The sequence below is a fragment of the Schistocerca piceifrons genome, chromosome X (genome assembly GCF_021461385.2).
Source record: "Schistocerca piceifrons isolate TAMUIC-IGC-003096 chromosome X, iqSchPice1.1, whole genome shotgun sequence".
Lineage (NCBI taxonomy): Eukaryota > Metazoa > Arthropoda > Insecta > Orthoptera > Acrididae > Schistocerca > Schistocerca piceifrons.
This window is the reverse complement of record NC_060149.1, coordinates 650,355,846-650,375,497: the sequence shown is the minus strand read 5'-3', so window position 1 is coordinate 650,375,497 and position 19,652 is coordinate 650,355,846. Positions and strand designations below refer to the sequence as shown.

General features: G+C 40.3%; 1 protein-coding gene across 1 annotated transcript in view; it reads left to right on the top strand.

Annotated features, from left to right (window-relative positions):
• Positions 1-19,652, top strand: part of LOC124721394 (zinc finger protein 135-like) — a 101,635-nt gene that overhangs the window by 18,261 nt on the left and 63,722 nt on the right. Inside the window, exon 2 of the mRNA XM_047246336.1 lies at positions 4,054-4,119. Coding sequence (XP_047102292.1) covers positions 4,054-4,119 — 66 coding nt within the window. The remainder of the gene's footprint in view (positions 1-4,053; positions 4,120-19,652) is intronic.

Below are 19,652 nucleotides of genomic sequence, written 5' to 3'. Positions count from 1 at the left end.
CGAGCTCGCAGTTCTGGCGCGTTTCTTGGTAGAGGAGGTTTACACACTGAATCTTTCACATAACCCCACACAAAGAAATCACATGGGGTTAAGTCGGGACAGCTTGGAGGCCATGGCATGAATTGCTGATCATGATCTCGACCACGACCGATCCATCGATTTTCCAATCTCCTGTTTAAGAAATGCCGAACATCATGATGGAAGTGCGGTGGAGCACCATCCTGTTGAAAGATGAAGTCGGCGCTGTCGGTCTCCAGTTGTGGCATGAGCCAATTTTCCAGCATGTCCAGATACACATGTCCTGTAACGTTTTTTTCGCAGAAGAAAAAGGGGCTGTAAACTTTAAACCGTGAGATTGCACAAAACACGTTAACTTTTGGTGAACTGCGAATTTGCTGCACGAATGCGTGAGGATTCTCTACCGCCCAGATTCGCACATTGTGTCTGTTCACTTCACCATTCACCACTTCATCACTGAAAATAAGTTTTGCACCGAACGCATCCTCTTCCATGAGCTGTTGCAACCGCGCCGAAAATTCAAAGCGTTTGACTTTGTCATCGGGTGTCAGGGCTCGCAGCAATTGTAAATGGTAAGGCTTCTGCTTTAGCCTTTTCCGTAAGATTTTCCAGGCTGTGGTACGTTTAGCTCCCTGCTTGCTTTATTCGTCGACTTCCGCGGGCTACGCGTGAAACTTGCCCGCACGCGTTCAACCGTTTCTTCGCTCACTGCAGCCGACCCATTGATGTCCCCTTACAGAGGCATCCAGAAGCTTTAAACTGCGCATACCATCGCCGAATGGAATTAGCAGTTGGTGGATCATTGTTGAACTTCGTCCTGAAGTGTCGTTGCACTGTTATGACTGACTGATGTGAGTGCATTTCAAGCACGACATACGCTTTCTCGGCTCCTGTCGCCATTTTGTCTCACTGCGCTCTCGAGCGCTCTGGCGGCAGAAACCTGAAGTGTGGCTTCAGCCGAACAAAACTTTATGAGTTTTTCTACGTATTTGTAGTGTGTCGTGACCATATGTCAATGAATGGAGCTACAGTGAATTTATGAAATCGCTTCAATCATTTGTAATAGCCCTGTACATACATACATACTCTGCAAGCAGTTGCACAGTTTATGGCGGAGGGTACCCTTTACCACTACTAATCATTTCCTTTCCTGTTCCACTCGCAAATAGAGTGAGAGAAAAATGACTGCCTATAAGTCCTAATTTCTCATATCTTGTATTTGTCTCCTTATGCAAAATGTATGTTAGTGACAGTAGAATCATTCTATTGCATTCAGCTTCAAGTGCTGGTTCTGTAAATTTTCTCAACAGTGTTCCTAAGAGAAAATATCTTCCCTCCAGGGATTCCCATTTGAGTTCCTGAAGCATCTCTGTAACATTTGTGTGTTGTTTGAACCTACTCGTAACAAATCTAGGAGCCTGCCTCTGAATTGCATTGATTTATTCCTTTAACCCAGCCTGGTATGGATCCCAAACACCTCAGCAGTACTCAAGAATAGGTCGTACTAGTGTCCTATATGCGCTCTCCTGTACAGATAAACCACACTTTCCCAAAATTCTCCCAATAAAGCAAATTCTACCATTTGCCTCCTGTACCACAATCATCACATGCTCATTCCATTTTATGTTGCTTTGCAGAATTACACTCACATATTTAAACGACGTGACTATAATGCAGGACACTACTGAAGCTATATCTGAACATTATGGGTTTGTTTTTCCTACTCATCTGTATTAACTTACGTTTTTCTACATTCAGAGCTAACTGCCATTCATCACGCCAACTAGAAATTTTATCAAAGTCATCTTGTATCTTCCTACAGCCGCTCAACTTCAACACCTTACCACACACCACAGCATTGTCAGCAAACAACCACAGATAGCTGCTCACCCTGTCCACTGAATCATTTATGTATATAGAGAACAACAGTGGTTTTATCATAGTTCCCTGGGGACTCTTGATGGTGCCCTTGTCTCTGAATACACACTCGCTGATGAGGAAAGCATACTGAGTTCTGTTACTGAAGAAGTCTTCAAGCCACTTACATGTCTGGGAACCTATTCCATACACTCATACCTTCGTTAACAGTCTGCAGTGGGGCACCATGTCGAATGCTTTCCAGCCATCTAGAAATGTGGACTCTGCCTGTTGCTCTTCATCCATAGTTCACAATATATCATGTGAGAAAAGGACAAGCCGAGTTTTGCATGAGCTATGCTTTCTAAAACCTTGCCGATTTGTGGACATAAGCTTCTTGATGTAAATAAAATTTATTATGTTCAAAATATCTTGAATACTGAATAAAATAATCTCATTTACCAAAGCAAGAGATCTCAGTGGTGCTAAAAGTTGGACAATAACTCCTAAGCATAAGGAGATCATTGCTTTCCATCATAAGCTGAGAGGAAGTTATTCCTAAGGGAAAACCATTATGAAAAATAGGCTGTGCGTGTAATGAAAGTTCAAAAATACACATACTTGCTTTCTGTATGGACACAAACCTATAAATGCTCTATATGGTGTGAAGCATTGTCTGAAACAATAATTTATTTACAACACACAGTGTAACTGTCATATTTTTTTATACTTAAGAATATGTTACATTTAGGATCCTGTGTATACTTCGGGAAACGGTACTGTATGTAGAGTACAGCAGGAATTGGTTTTGCTTGAAAAACTTTTACAACCCTCATTTAGGGACAACAGAGTTTGTTGAACACAAATAGCTTCTGTAACAACATTGTGTATTAGTTTACGAATCAAACAGTAATAGTTCTTGGATTGGAGGCACAATATAAATTAACATGAGACAGTTCCTAATCAAGATCAGTATGTCCAAGCATCACCTAGCAAAGAGCTGTATATTTAGTAGTCAAAGTTCAATTAATCCTAGCGGTTGTGGCAACCACAAAGTTGATAATTTGTAGCACCATGTATACAGTAAACAGTTATGGCATTCAAAGAGTCCACTGGTAGAAGTAAGTCGGATAACAGCATCTGAAGAAGAGACCGCCACCGGGCGGCCTTATATTTGTACACTGTGGAAGTTCACATGACCAGCTTGTGATAGACAAGTCTGTGTTATGCTGCAGGCACCCCCTCTGGACACGAGCAATGTTACACATGTCAATTCATCCATGTCTCTGATTTGCACATCCAGCAGGGTTAATGAGGAAACCACTTAACTAAAGCTACTGTGTGGAATCAACAGTCTGTGCAAAATGACTAGTTCCAGCTAAACTTTAAAACTACTTCAGTGGTACTTACCATAAGATTGCTAAAAATTTCAGAAGTTTCATTTTAACTGCTTTCCAAAACCATCAGTGACAGAGCACAGTGAAATACTGAAAGGATTTGTAGCTTTGCCTTCTAACTTTTTGGTATTTATCAGTAGGATATGCAAATGTTTGGCTCTTGTTGTACACTTTCTAGTAATGTCCCAAGAAATACTTAAACCCTCCCCCCCCCCCCCCTCCTCTTTCCTCTTCCTACTGCTTCTTCCCACCTCTTTAAGCAGTTCCAAAGTGAAAAGAAAAAAATAATCAAAGAAAGACATTAGAAAGAAGTACTTGTTTACAAAAATTTTATTTCTGTAGGTTTATTAATATGGTAAAATGTAAATAAAGTGTGTTAAAGGAAAACAACTGGCAAGTCAGTCATAGTTGTTATACTAGCTAAGCACAGTTAACAGTTGTGTATAGCTATGCCTCCATTAAGTGAAAAGTGCACCTCATTTTTCCACAAATTATTTCACAGCCAGTCAGCATTATTTTCCATATGTTAGATGAGTAAGTCTGTTTAAATGATGATGAGCATCTTATTAGGACAGAAAAGATGCTCACTAATAAATCTCTGTTGTTTACCTGCATTTCTCTCTGTTTCATTGTGCGCTAACAGCACTTTTCAAGTAACTATTTTTTCACATTTTTGTTACCCTTTTATTACATTGTTTATTGATAGGTAATTATTCTCTTTATTCAGTTTTTTTCATTTATTTTAAACTGCAATTTGTTGTACCTTTTATTAATTTAATAGGAGAGCTCTTCTGATGAACTTCCTGAGAAAGAGCCACCATCACCTGCTTGGAAAGAGGACATGCAGGTAAATATTTACCATATTTCAATATAGGTGAAGAGTGATATTTATTGAGCTATTTAATTGTGCTTACAGTTATAGTTTTTTTCAATTTGGGTGGATGATCACTGATTTGTGGAAGAATCAGTCAAATGGTTGTGTCACTGTTACCTTTAAAGGGAGTAACTCTGGTTAAGTGTGTAATACTAATGTTACATTCAGAATTCTCCCAACTTTATTGTAAACGATGGTGATAAAGTCATACAATGTGATGATGCATGCAACAATTAAGACATTTTGCTGTTTGGGAAGTATGTAGATTTCCTTCATACAAAATTTTTGCCTTTCCATGCCATGTTGCAGGCTGTGATCGTGTCTTATCACAGTGCAGATTAGCTTCAACATGCATGGTTTAACTACTTTCACGAGGCACACCACCGAGCGAGGTGCCGCAGTGGTTAGACACTGGACTCGCATTCGGGAGGACGACGGTTCAATCCCGCGTCCGGCCATCCTGATTTAGGTTTTCCGTGATTTCCCTAAATCACTCCAGGCAAATGCCGGGATGGTTCCTGTGAAAGGGCACGGCCGACTTCCTTCCCCATCCTTCCCTAATCCGATGAGACCGATGACCACGCTGTCTGGTCTCCTTCCCCAAAAACCAACCAACCAACCAACCAACGAGGCACACCAAAATCTTGTTTTCCTACATACTCTTTTATATTCAAGATGGAGGGCTGATAAAAGCTTTATGAACATGGTGCATAAGGAAAAGATGGTTCCATCATTTGGAACTGCAGATAAAATGAAGAAACTGAAGAGAGTTAGGTACATAATAGAAAGGAGGCAAAGTCACTCAGAATCGGGATTATGAAACTCATATATCCAGTAGCCCCAGAGAAGGTTGAGGTGGCACTGGTCAAGTTAATGGAAGGGAAAACACGTTGGTCTGATACCATCTATGCAGAAATTCTGCAACCACTACCTCCAGAGATAATACGTTACTTGACATCTGTACTAAACGAAGCATTGTGAGTTGGTTGGTATTCGAATATTGGATGTCTTCAAGAGTAGTATTATCCAATAACTGAAGCCAAAAACCTCAGAATATAAGTCCTACAGGTCTATTTGCCTTATAAATATACTGTCAAAGGTCCAGGAGCTTCTCCTCTCTGACCAGCTCTAAGCACACAGGGAGCTTCATGGACTTGGCCATTGTCAGTTTTGTTTTATGCAATATCAATCAATAAAGGCCATAAATTAAGCACTTGACATAGTACATAAAACCACTCAAAAATACGTAATGGCAATTGTCATTGACATCACAGGCACGTTTGCCAGTGTTTGGTGGCCTAAGTTATATTCGTTTGTCTGAGAAAGGTACAGGTAACTGCGACATATTGTCATCTGTGGTGGCTCATGAGTATAGATTCTGGGTGTTCACAAGTTTTGAGATTCAGACAAATGTGAGAGTGTGAAATTAATAGCATTTGCTGTAAAACAATTATGCTTATCAACATATTTATACACCTACAGCCATTGCCAATAATAATAATAATAATAATAATAATAATAATAATAATAATATCCATAACTTATCTGAGGAAAGAAAGAATTGTTTTTGTGGAATTTTGTTGTTTTGTACATAATAAAGTGCAGTTTACGACAAGAATGAAATAGCATTTAAACTTTAGGTACTGCCTGTTTCAATTTGTGCGTAAGTGGGAATTTTCATGCTTTTTTTAAATTTTTGATAAATGTAGAAGATCCCTGACACATGTATTAGTTAAAAAATTAACTTCCGGCAGAAAATCGGATATTATTATGTTGCACTCGGACAACAACTTATGCGTATTATACACATCTTTGTTAAACGTTCACTTATAGTCACGCTTATGTGATTTTGTCACTTTGTCAGTCAACAGATCTAGTATGGAAAGCCCTCATACATTTGTGTCTAACTTTTCCTAGTTATTTTCTTTTCTGTTAGCACTTAAAACAGTTTCAACAGAGTTCCTGTTGACACTGCCTGCAAAAGCCGATTCCTACACAGTAAACAACCAACTCCAAATACAAACTGCTGTTTGTGGAAATGATTAAAGTCAAGAAGTACTGTCTACCAACGTTGGCGCTTGACGAGAATGCAAATGAGGCACTGAGAACCACAAGGACCAAAAGCACACCATCTTCGATCCCACTTTAAGTGAATATCAGAGAAACCAGTGAGACTGCTTTTTGAAAAGTTCACATGCACAGTGTGGGTCTAGAGTACAGATAAACATGACCCACCGTAATACCAACAGATGTCAGAAACATGAATAAGTGCTACAGTCTCACAATCAATGATGGTGTGGTTTATGGTTCTTAGTGCTGCAAGCTGATTACTGTATGATAAAATCCAAAGCTAATATACTATATCTCATTCAGAACCCCACAAAATAGGTTTTTCTATCAATATAACTATACCATATACTGATATCCAATCTAATTTTATTACATATTGAGTGAACTGGCATATCTGAGGAGTGTGCTACCATCTAATGAGATTTATGCCAATCAAAAGGGGATAAAAGTCTGCTGCAGTGTGCTACCACCTGGTGGCATTGACGTAAATTTGTAGTTGAGTGATAAGGGCCAGCTGTGCACACCGTGAACCATGCGCATTGTTTATCAAAGCTGTATGTATTTGGTCTGTAAGGCACTTACATCATGCCAGTTGTGTATGTGCAAAAGGTCCTTAAAAGATGCACAGCTGAAGGTGTGCTCATGACCCTGATGCCAAGTTTCATGGAGCTAGAGGATAGCAGTGAAGTATACCACAGTAGATTTAATGCCATGTATTTCAGATTACCTTATGTACATTATGTTTACCAGTATTCAAAGAAAAATAATCAATAAATATGCAAAGTGTCAAAACCTGGAGTGTTCATGTGCTCTTGTGCTCTTACACAACAGCTGCCACTGATTATCATAGCTTCGAAGATTACTGCCGAGGGCAAGTGGAGGAGTAGTCTGTGGGAAATTGGAAAGTGCTGGATATATCTCATGATAGACCCCCCCCCCCCCTCCCCCCTCACTTTGATGGATGGGAACACTAGTGTAGCTGGTGTATCTTTGTGTATGGTGAAAATTTTCTAGTAGTGGTTTTTGTGAACTCAGTAGCCACTTTTAAGAATAAAAGCCTGTGTAGTGTGCTGCAGCAGATGATGAAGTGGTGTGATGGAATGAAACTGACAATTGCAGCACATAAAAGTAGCTACATTTTGCTTAAAGGAAGACTATGTAGGTCATTGTCACTTTTTACAAAGAGTATAAATGATGTTCTTTGCTAAGTCATAGATGCTGAATTCATGCTCACTTTTCTTGTGAAATGCTACTCTCTACGTACTGAAATCCTCGAAAATGCTACATATTGGTTATTCCCCTGTGGCTTAATTTAAACAGTCTGCAGATTTAATAGTTGAAAGTAATTGAAGTATGTAAAGGAATTACCATGCATGACCCTCAGTTCAGAAATCTATGTCCAGGAAAAGAAAGAGGTTTGGCAGCACTGCTGATGAGCTGAACTTGAACACACAGAATCACATTTTTTTTTTTTTTTTCCACTTAATCTCATCAGTGAGAATGCTGAATTTTATATAAAGGGACTTCTTATTCTAAATTAATTAAAGTTTGCATTTTGTTTTAATTTAGAATAAGGAAAGCCTCTTACTCTGTAAGTAGCACAAATTCTTTTCGTTATATCTGTGCAGAGTTAATGTTGCAGTTACAAAACGGAAACTTAATCCTTTTGTAAAGAAGTGCTACAAACTTTATTTTGTGCATACGGTTGGTGACCAGGACAAGAACATATGCTGTTTGTTATGTCTGATAGCCTGAAAGGGCTACATGCCTTGTGTTACATGCCTTGTGCTGCTCCCAGAATTTGGAAGGAATAAATGGACCACACAATGTATATTATTTTTTCAGACAAAAATATATGGAACTACTCCCAAAAATGTAGAAAACTCTGCAGAATCCCAATTTTCCACCTGCTATTAGGCCTTTTACGTCACAGTGGAGAATTGCCAATGCAGGTGCATCATGGGAATGTTACAGCAAGTGAAGACTAATACAGTGCTGAACATGCAAAAGGCAGCAGAGGAGATATGCAAGTGGACCAAACATTCCAACACCACTGTGAATCAAATGAGCCACACATTTTGTCTTAAGGGGTCTCAATGATCTTGTCATTTTGCTAGATACATATACTGATAGACCAAAGCTTAATAGAAGGTTTATCTGCCTTTGAAACACAGTACAACATCAAGTCTGCATGGCATGGCTTCATCAAGTCCTTTGTATATTTCTGGAGGTATGTGGCACCAGGTGACTATAGACAGATCACACACTTCCTGTGAATTATGGGCCAGTAGTTTGTGGGCACTGAACTGGTGCTGATTGTGTCCCAGATGTGTTCCATTAGATTCTGATCAGGTTAATTTAGTGGCCAAGACGTCAACATGAGTTCACTGTCATGGTGTCCAAACCACTGAGGCACAATTATGGCCTTGTGACAGACATTTATTCTGCAAGCAGGGACAAGAAGTGCGGAGAGATTCAGGTGATCCTCAGTAATATTCATCTACTCCACAAATATGATGGTGCATTCAGTTACTACTGCAGGCCAGGTGAATTTCCCCATGCCCCCACGAGCCTGTGTCCATGGCATGTTTTGAGCAGCTGTTCACCTGGATGATGACGTATCTGTAAACTGCCATCAACTTAGTAAAACAAGAAACATGATTTATCTGACCAGGTGACACGTTTCCATTGATCCACAGTCCAGTCTTGATGATCCCATGCCCAATGCAATCATCATTGATGTTTTTGTTAGGTCAGCACGGGGAACACACAGCAGTTGTCTGAGCCCCATGTTCAACAATGTGTGGTCAGTGCACCTATGTCAGTGGAATTCCTGTTTTTTTTACCATGTCACATGTCTGAAACACCAACTGGCAGCATTCAATCTTGTGGTGCACAGCGGTCATAATGTTGTGGCTCATCAGCTTATAGTACAAAGGCTGCTGGAAGCATTTACAAAAACAATATTACGTGAAAATTGAGGCCAGTACAGAAATTCTGAAGTTGATCTGGATTCAGGGGTGAATTATCTTCCAGAATTGGTGTATGTTGTTCTTGTAGCTGAAACCAAGATTTATTTGTTGACTGGTGTTATTAAATTATTCACATCTAGGAAGATGACTAGCAGATAGCTGGATGTGTAAATTGATAAGAAACTTATTTGTAGCATCACATATCAGCAGTAGTGGTTAAGTCTTCCAAAATTATGTGTAATTTCTGGCTATCACCATCTGCCATGTTAGCATACAACAGTACCACTTTCACAACAGTATGCAGTTTTGGAGCCAATACATGGGCGGTATAGTGTGACATAGAAGAACTGTATGTTAAGGACAGAGGGGAGTGCGAGTGAGACTATTTGTGGCATTCCAAACTACTCCAGTAGAGTCATCAGTTCGTGGTAGATACCCAGTACAAATCGCTATTAGGTAAAATGTTGCTTTATGTTGACTAAGTAATGTAAATACAGAAAACTGGCTGAAATAACTGTTGTTAGGGTCACGAATAAACGCCACCTAAATAATTAGATAACAGGGTCAGTGGGACAACACTGGTACGGGTATATGAGTTTATTCTCTCGTCTCAAATATGTAGGGAAGCTTGAAAATACACCTTGTCAATCCGAATTGGGGCATGGTGCATCTTTTTATAGGACACGATTCTTATCCCACTCTTCTTAACTGAGTCAATCTGAGGCAGAGAGGCATCTCCAAGTGTGGAGATTGAGGATCTAGAAAAAACATTGTCTTCCACTGCACGTTATGTAACACCTTTAGAGAGAACATTCCACCTGCATCCAATCTATCAACAGCTGTAGGAGATCCTGAAAAGTGAAAAGTGGCATATAATTAAGAATGGAGCCAAGAAAATTTCAAACTAACTGCTAGTATAATATAAGGAAAGGTGTCACTGTGCTTTTCCAGCTTGCTGTGGGTGCAAATTAGGGAGTAGGACCCTGCAGAGTTTGTCAGTGAAGAGGGAGCATCAGGTAGTGAAAGTGTATGATCAGTGACAGTATTATAATATGTAACTCATATCTCCATAGTTAGAAACCCTTGCCCCACCCACACTTACATTTACAGTGCTATCTCAGAAGTGTTGTTCATACATCTGGTACAGGTCAAACATATGATAATTACTGCTATTAGATTAGTATTATGGCTATAATAATAGGATCTATAGAATATCTTCAATGTAAAATACAGTTTTAACTTTTATAATGTAGCATAATGTTATTTGATTAGTACTAACAATGGCCTTATGCAACTATCCTTGGGGTTTAGACTCCATACATTCTAAGGCCATAACCACTGGCATGTGCAGTGGGATCTTGACTCATCTCTCTTCCTATTTTCTATTATCTGTTTTCTCTCACTGTCATTTCTTTGGATTTCTTCTGTTTATTAGATTAAGCTGTACAGATCACTATTAAAACTGTTATCTTTCCTATTATTGTTCTACTTTCAAACCACATTGTGTATATTAATTGTGACTGAATGTCATAATTGTATATGATTGTATTATTGTAACTATGATTGTTAGTTGTGGCATTAATTGGAATATGTGGTCCGCCGTAGTTTCTAGACAGTTGCCAATAAAGTTCATGCAGCAGAAAGTAAACGAATCTTTGCTTTTACTATAAAGCCCTTAAGAAATGGACATGGAGAGAATAAGAGCTTCTGAAGATAGATAAATATTGGGGATATCTTGTTCGTTAATCACAAGGTATCCTGCATTGTTATTCTGCCCAAATTTTGTAACCAAATACCTCTGGAACTTAATATGACTCATGCTGATGGTATGTCTTTTACTCTTTGATTATTTTGATCTGGGACAACCACACTTCTGCAGTGATGCAAACAATAGCTCCCATCATGTGAAAAGTGTTGTGCCCTTCAAGTGTCTCACATGTCTCACATTAAAATCATCCTTGTCATACAGAAATTGAGAGAAGTTTGTCTATAAACTTTCAGAGGTAAACTTATGATGGGTGATGACTTAGAATATAAAGTTTCATTATGTGTGAAACAAAATTCATCAATCAACTAGCAGGAGTCGTATTTTTGTAGATTAATAATGTCAGACCTACCTACAGGGTTGGTATAGACATCACATCACTCCATAATATTACGTATGGTAACAATTAACTTTTACCTATGTGTTAATGTCACCACACTATTCTTCAGTACAACAGCAGCAGTGATAGTTTTGTATCCCCTGCAGCCATTGATGAGGAAATGAACATGCTCACCGTCATAGTAACTAAAAGGAGTTGATTCTTGCTGGCAGCGGATAGCCCTGCACTTGCTGAGACCACTACATCATGAGGCAGACCACTATATAACAGGATCGCATGGTGTGAGATAGATGGTGCCTTTCACTATTTAAGTATGGCATTAGCCACAAGAAGTCAGTTTGTTGTGTTCTATTAAGCTGTTCATTTTGCTGAGTTTATTGTATGGTGGATCAACTTTGGTATTGTATTTGGATTTGTCTCTGGGTTGTTGTTTTGGACTGTTCTTGTGAGCTATTATGCCTTGGCTATTTGCACACTTCTACTAAGTACTAGAACCACACTTTGGCTTTATCAAACTTTCTGCTTAAGCATCATGAGATTGTGAAGTTAATGGCAGCTTCACTGCATTTCTCTGTATTGTATGCTCAAACAATGTACACTCCTGGAAATGGAAAAAAGAACACATTGACACCGGTGTGTCAGACCCACCATACTTGCTCCGGACACTGCGAGAGGGCTGTACAAGCAATGATCACACGCACGGCACAGCGGACACACCAGGAACCGCGGTGTTGGCCGTCGAATGGCGCTAGCTGCGCAGCATTTGTGCACCGCCGCCGTCAGTGTCAGCCAGTTTGCCGTGGCATACGGAGCTCCATCGCAGTCTTTAACACTGGTAGCATGCCGCGACAGCGTGGACGTGAACCGTATGTGCAGTTGACGGACTTTGAGCGAGGGCGTATAGTGGGCATGCGGGAGGCCGGGTGGACGTACCGCCGAATTACTCAACACGTGGGGCGTGAGGTCTCCACAGTACATCGATGTTGTCGCCAGTGGTCGGCGGAAGGTGCACGTGCCCGTCGACCTGGGACCGGACCGCAGCGACGCACGGATGCACGCCAAGACCGTAGGATCCTACGCAGTGCCGTAGGGGACCGCACCGCCACTTCCCAGCAAATTAGGGACACTGTTGCTCCTGGGGTATCGGCGAGGACCATTCGCAACCGCCTCCATGAAGCTGAGCTACGGTCCCGCACACCGTTAGGCCGTCTTCCGCTCACGCCCCAACATCGTGCAGCCCGCCTCCAGTGGTGTCGCGACAGGCGTGAATGGAGGGACGAATGGAGACGTGTTGTCTTCAGCGATGAGAGTCGCTTCTGCCTTGGTGCCAATGATGGTCGTATGCGTGTTTGGCGCCGTGCAGGTGAGCGCCACAATCAGGACTGCATACGACCGAGGCACACAGGGCCAACACCCGGCATCATGGTGTGGGGAGCGATCTCCTACACTGGCCGTACACCACTGGTGATTGTCGAGGGGACACTGAATAGTGCACGGTACATCCAAACCGTCATCGAACCCATCGTTCTACCATTCCTAGACCGGCAAGGGAACTTGCTGTTCCAACAGGACAATGCACGTCCGCATGTATCCCGTGCCACCCAACGTGCTCTAGAAGGTATAAGTCAACTACCCTGGCCAGCAAGATCTCCGGATCTGTCCCCCATTGAGCATGTTTGGGACTGGATGAAGCGTCGTCTCACGCGGTCTGCACGTCCAGCACGAACGCTGGTCCAACTGAGGCGCCAGGTGGAAATGGCATGGCAAGCCGTTCCACAGGACTACGTCCAGCATCTCTACGATCGTCTCCATGGGAGAATAGCAGCCTGCATTGCTGCGAAAGGTGGCTATACACTGTACTAGTGCCGACATTGTGCATGCTCTGTTGCCTTTGTCTATGTGCCTGTGGTTCTGTCAGTGTGATCATGTGATGTATCTGACCCCAGGAATGTGTCAATAAAGTTTCCCCTTCCTGGGACAATGAATTCACGGTGTTCTTATTTCAATTTCCAGGAGTGTATATGTGCATCCGTAGAGATACATAAGTGACAATGAGGAAATACTCATTATATGGACAAATAATTATTCAAATAGTGGCAGCAGAAAACTCAGCTGCAACAACAGCAACAGCAGTTGCTTCACCAGCAAGTACAACAGAAGAAACCACAGCAGCAAATGGAGCAGCAAATGGCATTATTGCAGCAGCTAGTGCCGCATCCTCTCCTTTACTGATGTCATATGATATTCTCGACAAGTATGAAGAGATTTAAGAAATGTGCCTTATCCTCTGTTGTGAGGTTAAAGAACTGATTGATCTCCCCTCTAGGCAGGTATACTTATTGTCCTCTTTCAGTCAGATGTACAGAGTGAGGCAGAAATTATGGCCACAGTCTGACCCAGGTAGCATAGACTTCAACAATATTTAACTGACTCAACATTTTGGCTGGAAAACTCACATTGTGAAAGCTTGTTTGCATGTTAATCAGTGTGACCGGAAGTTTGGGCAAAAATATGTATCATGGATTGCTGATTTCCAAAGTCTTAGCTGAAAGTGTAATGAGTGTGAAGTGTCATACATGAACTTGTTAATTAGAGCTGTTATTGTTCGGCTCGCTCCCAACGGGAAAGTTTGGTCTGAGGAGGCTCTTGCCCTGTCAGACTCTACACTCCATGACACTTCACATACAACACAATAATTTGAAGTGGTGTCATTAGCAAAGGAAGTTTTTTTACAATCAAAGTAACCAGAGTTCAATGCATCAATTGTCGATTGCACCACTCATCATCTGACATAGTAACAATCCATAAGCTAGATAAGTCAGAGAAAGGCCACCACTTAATTAATAGATCAATAATAAGTGACAAGCACAGATTTTAGATTTCTTTGTTAAAAATGATTTCATGTTGTTTGTCATATTATCGTTTGAACGAAATTTACCTGTCCGAACAAATAGCTCTCTAAGGATCCGAGGCAATTTTAAATAGACAGTAAAGACTCAGTTAGTAGGAGACGCCTACCCTATATCTCAGCAGGTTGCAAATATTTTTCAAAGTTAGTATTAACAAATCCATACTTGCAGTTACCCATTAATGAAGACTCAAAACAGTTCTTGGTGATAACCGCACCTACAGGACTATACCACTATCTTCACCTTTCATTTTGTGTGACAAGTAGACTAGCAATTTTTCAACAGTGTTTGTTACAGCTTACCTGTCAATGAAAACTGTTTTGACAATATTACTGTCACTGAGAAGAGCAAAGGTGACCACCTGTGTGTGTTTGTGTCATCAAGAAGCAGAGCTGAAGTGCAGCCTCTGGAAGAGCAAATTTTTTGTAGAGTACTTAGGTCATGTGTTGAGTGCAGCTTGCACTACACCTCTGGAACAGCATTTCCCAATGATTGACACATTTCTCTGGTTTGCTAACTTCTTGGAACTACAAACTTTTTAGGCAAAAAGTAAATTGCTGCGAGTCCACAAGAGGACACCACAGCTAGCACCACCGATGAGGTGGGGCCCTTGGCATTTAAGTTCATACCTAACATCCATCTCGATGGTTATTTTTGGCCCTATACGCCAAACTTGGGGAAGAGGGTTGGTATCAAGCAGAGACATCAATAGCAACTACACTAGACTCTTGCTAATTCGGCCCTCAGTAGTCCGGGCTCTCAGTAACCTGGCGCACATCCAAAAACACACGCACAATGAATTATTGTGCGCAACAATGCATAGTTAAACAATTCTTCACATACTGTATTTGAAATAGTAGCGTTCTTTATAGTTCGGAATCATGTCTTTTAAAAGGAAATACATTATGCTAGACCTCAAGCAGAAACTCGAAATTTTAGATAAGTTAAATCGAGGTTCTTCACAGAAAGCCATTGCTGCTGAGTTCTGTGTTGGGCAAGCAACTATTTATGACATCAAAAAGAAAGATGATGATATTTGATAGTACTCAACACAAATGGATAGCGAGTTGAGAAAATGGAATGTTACGCGAAAGAGTGAGAATGAAAACTGGATGTAGCTGTTCATTAAATGGTTCATACAACAACACATTAAAGGAATTCCAGTCAGTGGCCCGATTATAAAGGAAAAAGCAGCTGCATTTAACAAACAACTTGGTGGTAAATAAATAAATGTCATGTGACTAGGGCCTTCCGTCGGGTAGACTGTTCGCCGGTTGCAAGTCTTTCGATTTGACGCCACTTTGGTGACTTGCGCGTTGATGGGGATGAAATGATAGTAACTTGTTTGCAATGAGCGAAGGTTGGTTATCAAACGGAAGAAACAACATGGCATTTGGCAGCTGACAGTCACCTGGGAAAGTCGCTCAGCTAATGATAAGAATGCTGATGAGTTTGCAAGCAAGATGCAGAAGATAGTAGAGGAAGAAGATTTAACTATTGATGCCTTGTATAATGCTGATGAAACAGGACTCTTTTACAGGATGCTTCCTTCAAAAACATTAGCTGCCAAGAACAAGAAGGAAGCTCGTGGTTACAAGCAACAGAAACAGCGTGTAACATTAATGGTGTGTTGTAATGCAAATGGGAATCATAAACTACTGCTTATGGTGATTGGAAAATCCCAACATCCATGTTGTTTTCAACACACTGACATAAATACTCTACCAACCAGTGCAGTATTGCACCCAGAAGAAAGTGTGGATGGACAGACAAATATTCTCTCGGTGGTTCCACAAAACGTTTGTATCAGCAGTGAAAAAGAGCTAAAGATGGAAAAACTTCCACTGTAAGCTATCCTTATAATTGACAATGCTCCCAGTCATCCTTCAGCTGTTTCTCTAAAGTCTGATGATATACATGCACAAGCACCCGATCTCTCACCCAATGTGACAGCCCTAATTCAGCCCATAGACCAGGGAATTTTGGAATCGATTAACATCTACATCTATAGACCAGGGAATTTTGGAATCGATTAACATCTACATCTATGTGATTACTCTGCTATTCACAATAAAGTGCCTGGCAGAGAGTTCAGTTAACCACCTTCAAGCTGTCTCTCTACTGTTCCACTCTCGAACATTCACTTCTTGTCTTCTTTCTGAATGAAAGTAAAAACAACTCTGTCGAGAGTGCTGAAGGTGTGGAAAGCAATTAACATACGTGATGTTGTTTTCCAAGCAGTCGAAGCATGGGATAAAGTGGAGAGCACTACCATAAAGAAGAGCTGGAGGAAATTGTGGCCATCCAATGATGCCGAGTTGGATCCAGTAGTGAGGGACAGCAATGAGCCATTCAGTTTGGAATCAGTTACTTTGTACACTGACATGTTCCACAACCTTCCAGGAGGAGAAGAAATTGACGATGACGATGACGACGATGATGATGATGATGTTACAAAGTGGCTGAATGAGGAAAACTGTGATACAGACCAAACTTTAACAGATGAAGAAATAATCAAAAGCGTGCAAGAAAGTAATGATGAAAATGATGATGAAGAGGACGCAGGAGGAGAGAGCATGAAGATTTCTCACACTGCTGGTGCTGTAGCTGCCGAGGTCTTCCTGGAGTACATTATGCAACAACCAGATATGTGCAGTGCTGATGTAATAGTTGTAAATCTGTTGCATGATAAAGCATTCCACCGTCGTGTATCATCATTGCAACAGTTAAAAATTAGGGACATGTTTCGTAGTGAGTAATACAACTGTATAATTATGTACAGTCACTCAAAGACTAAGTTTTCTTTGAAAATTAGTGTATTTTTGGATTTCATAAAGTGTATCCTCTGTGTTTTAGAATTGTATCCTTTGGTTTAATAAAGTACAGTACACTATATCCCCTATGTTTTCAAAATAAATAAAAAACAAAATAAATGAATAAAATAAATTTCAGACACTCAATAATCCGGCACTTCCGCTAATCCGGCACCCATATGTGCCATGAATGGCCGGATTAGTGAGAGTCTAGTGTAGAGGCCAGAGGTGGCTAAGTTAATAAGTTTGCTCTTTTACCAGTGGTCAATGCAGAGCAGGGCATGCCTTGACAGGTCACCTGAACAAAACCGCTTTTCACTGCAACCTATTATATGTTGCCCACAGAGCAGCACTGGCGGTAATTTGTGTCTACCACCAAACTGTTGCTCTCATCTTTTCATCACATGGATGACCTGCATGTGAATGATGAGGAATTACCTTGCAGAATACTTTGCTGGTCATCACAGCATCATTTACACTTTCTGCTGTCTATGTGTTACTGTTGAGGTCAATAAATGTTGGACTAGTTCTGGCAGAACAACTCAGTTTGTTACACATCTGAATACCTAGGAATTTCACAGATGAAGTTTCATTTCATATGTCGCCATTGATCTCTGCATGTGGTATGCTGAAGCCATTTTTATTTGTTTGGAATTGCATAATATGTGTGCCCATTTTGTGTAGAAAGTTTTCAGTTTTCCTTTAATGTACTTTCTCAGCCTGGATCACTGACAGTTAACTGTGTGCACAGTGCGCTGTTAAGTGTGAACTGTAAGCCGTTGAGTTTTGTGTATCACTACCAGTTATCGTAGAAGTATCAATCTTCCATGGTACACTGATATTAACTACAAAAATTTAATAGAGTAGCTGTCCTCGCCTTTCTTATTATTAATTAGGTTTCTTTGAGAGCATGCTGATACAATAGCTCTATACTTAACAATCATATACAACTGCTTACTCAGGAGAGATCCATACCCAAAGACAGGAAAGTTGCACAGGTGACACCAATATTTAAGAAAGGCAATAGGAATAATCCACTAAATTACAGACCCATATCATTAACATTGATATGCAGCAGGATTTTTTAAATAAATATTGTGTTTGAACATTATGAATTGCCTCAAAGAGAGCGGTCTATTGACAGAAAGTCAACATGGATCTAGAAGACATTGTTTTTGAGAAACACAACTAGCTCTTCACACACACGAAGTGATGAGTGCTATTGACAAAGGATTTTAAATTGATTTAGCACATGAGTGCTAAAATGAATCTTTTTACACTTTGATTGCATGATAAAGCAGTCAAATCTAAAGGCCATGAATTCAACTAAATACTTAGGAATTAGAATTATGAACAACTTAAATTGGAAAGAACAGATAGAAAATGTTGTGGTGAAGATGAACCAAAGACTGCGTTTTATTGACAGAATACTTAAAAGATGCTACAGATTTACTAAAGAGACCGACTACACTGTGCTTGTCCATCCTTTTTTTGGAGTACTGCTGCACGGTGTGGGATCCTCACCAGGTAGGATTAATAGAGTACATCAAGAAAGTTCCGAGAAGAGCAGCACATTTTGTATTATCAAGAAATAGCAGAGAGAGTATCACTGACATGATGCAGGATTTGGGGTGGACATCATGAAAACAAAGGCGTTTTTCATTGTGGTGGAATCTTCTCGCGAAGTTTGTCAACAACTTTCTCCTCCAATTGTGAAAATGCTTTGTTGATGCCAACCTATATAGGGAGAAAACAATCATCATAATAAAATAAGGAAAATCAGAGCACACACAGAGAGATATAGGTGTTCGTTTTTTCCATGCGCTGTTAGAGAGAGGAATAATAGAGAATTATTGAGAAAGTGGTTCGAAGAACACACTGTCAGGCACTTAAGTGTTATTTGCAGAGTTTCTATGTAAGTGTAGATATAGATGCAGGACTTCAATGTACAAAATCCATTGCTAGATTGTACCATAGATCTATATCTATGTTTTTTAATACTGGAGAGTGAACACCTTCAGCGTACCGCATGGTTTGTAGACATGACAGTTTGTTGTTTAGTTCTCACTCCTCTGTTCCAATGAAATGTTCTCCACAATCTCTATGACTGTGACTATTTTCCAATTACGAGCTGATAGAGAGCTTATTGTCATGGTGCAGTCTAACCAGCCTTCATTTCCATAACACTTATCACTAGACCAAAATTGCCTATGTTATAAGTGTTACATTTCTCGAACAAGTTGTAGTCCTGATGACCGTATGTTTCTCTGGTTATCCTCATGATAAACCCTTTTATCTTGGTAGTTTGATTAAATCACTGAAGGCATCAGAGAAATACTGAAAGATGACTTACAGTTACATGTCATCTAACAAGGGAAAGTAAAAAAGGGTTCCTGGGAACATTACGTTTTCCATAACAATGCAAATGCTGTTTGTACAGATGTGAGCTGGGCTTCATTTATATGCAGCTCTTGGCAACCGTCTCAGAAATCTGTGTTGACAATGGCATTATCATTGATCTTCTTGTCATTACCAATGACTTTGTATCACAGTTTGCCGAAGTCTCTACATCCAGTAACCATCATTGTGCATTCCTGTCAGTGAAATGTACATCAAAGTATGTAAGATTATTGTTCT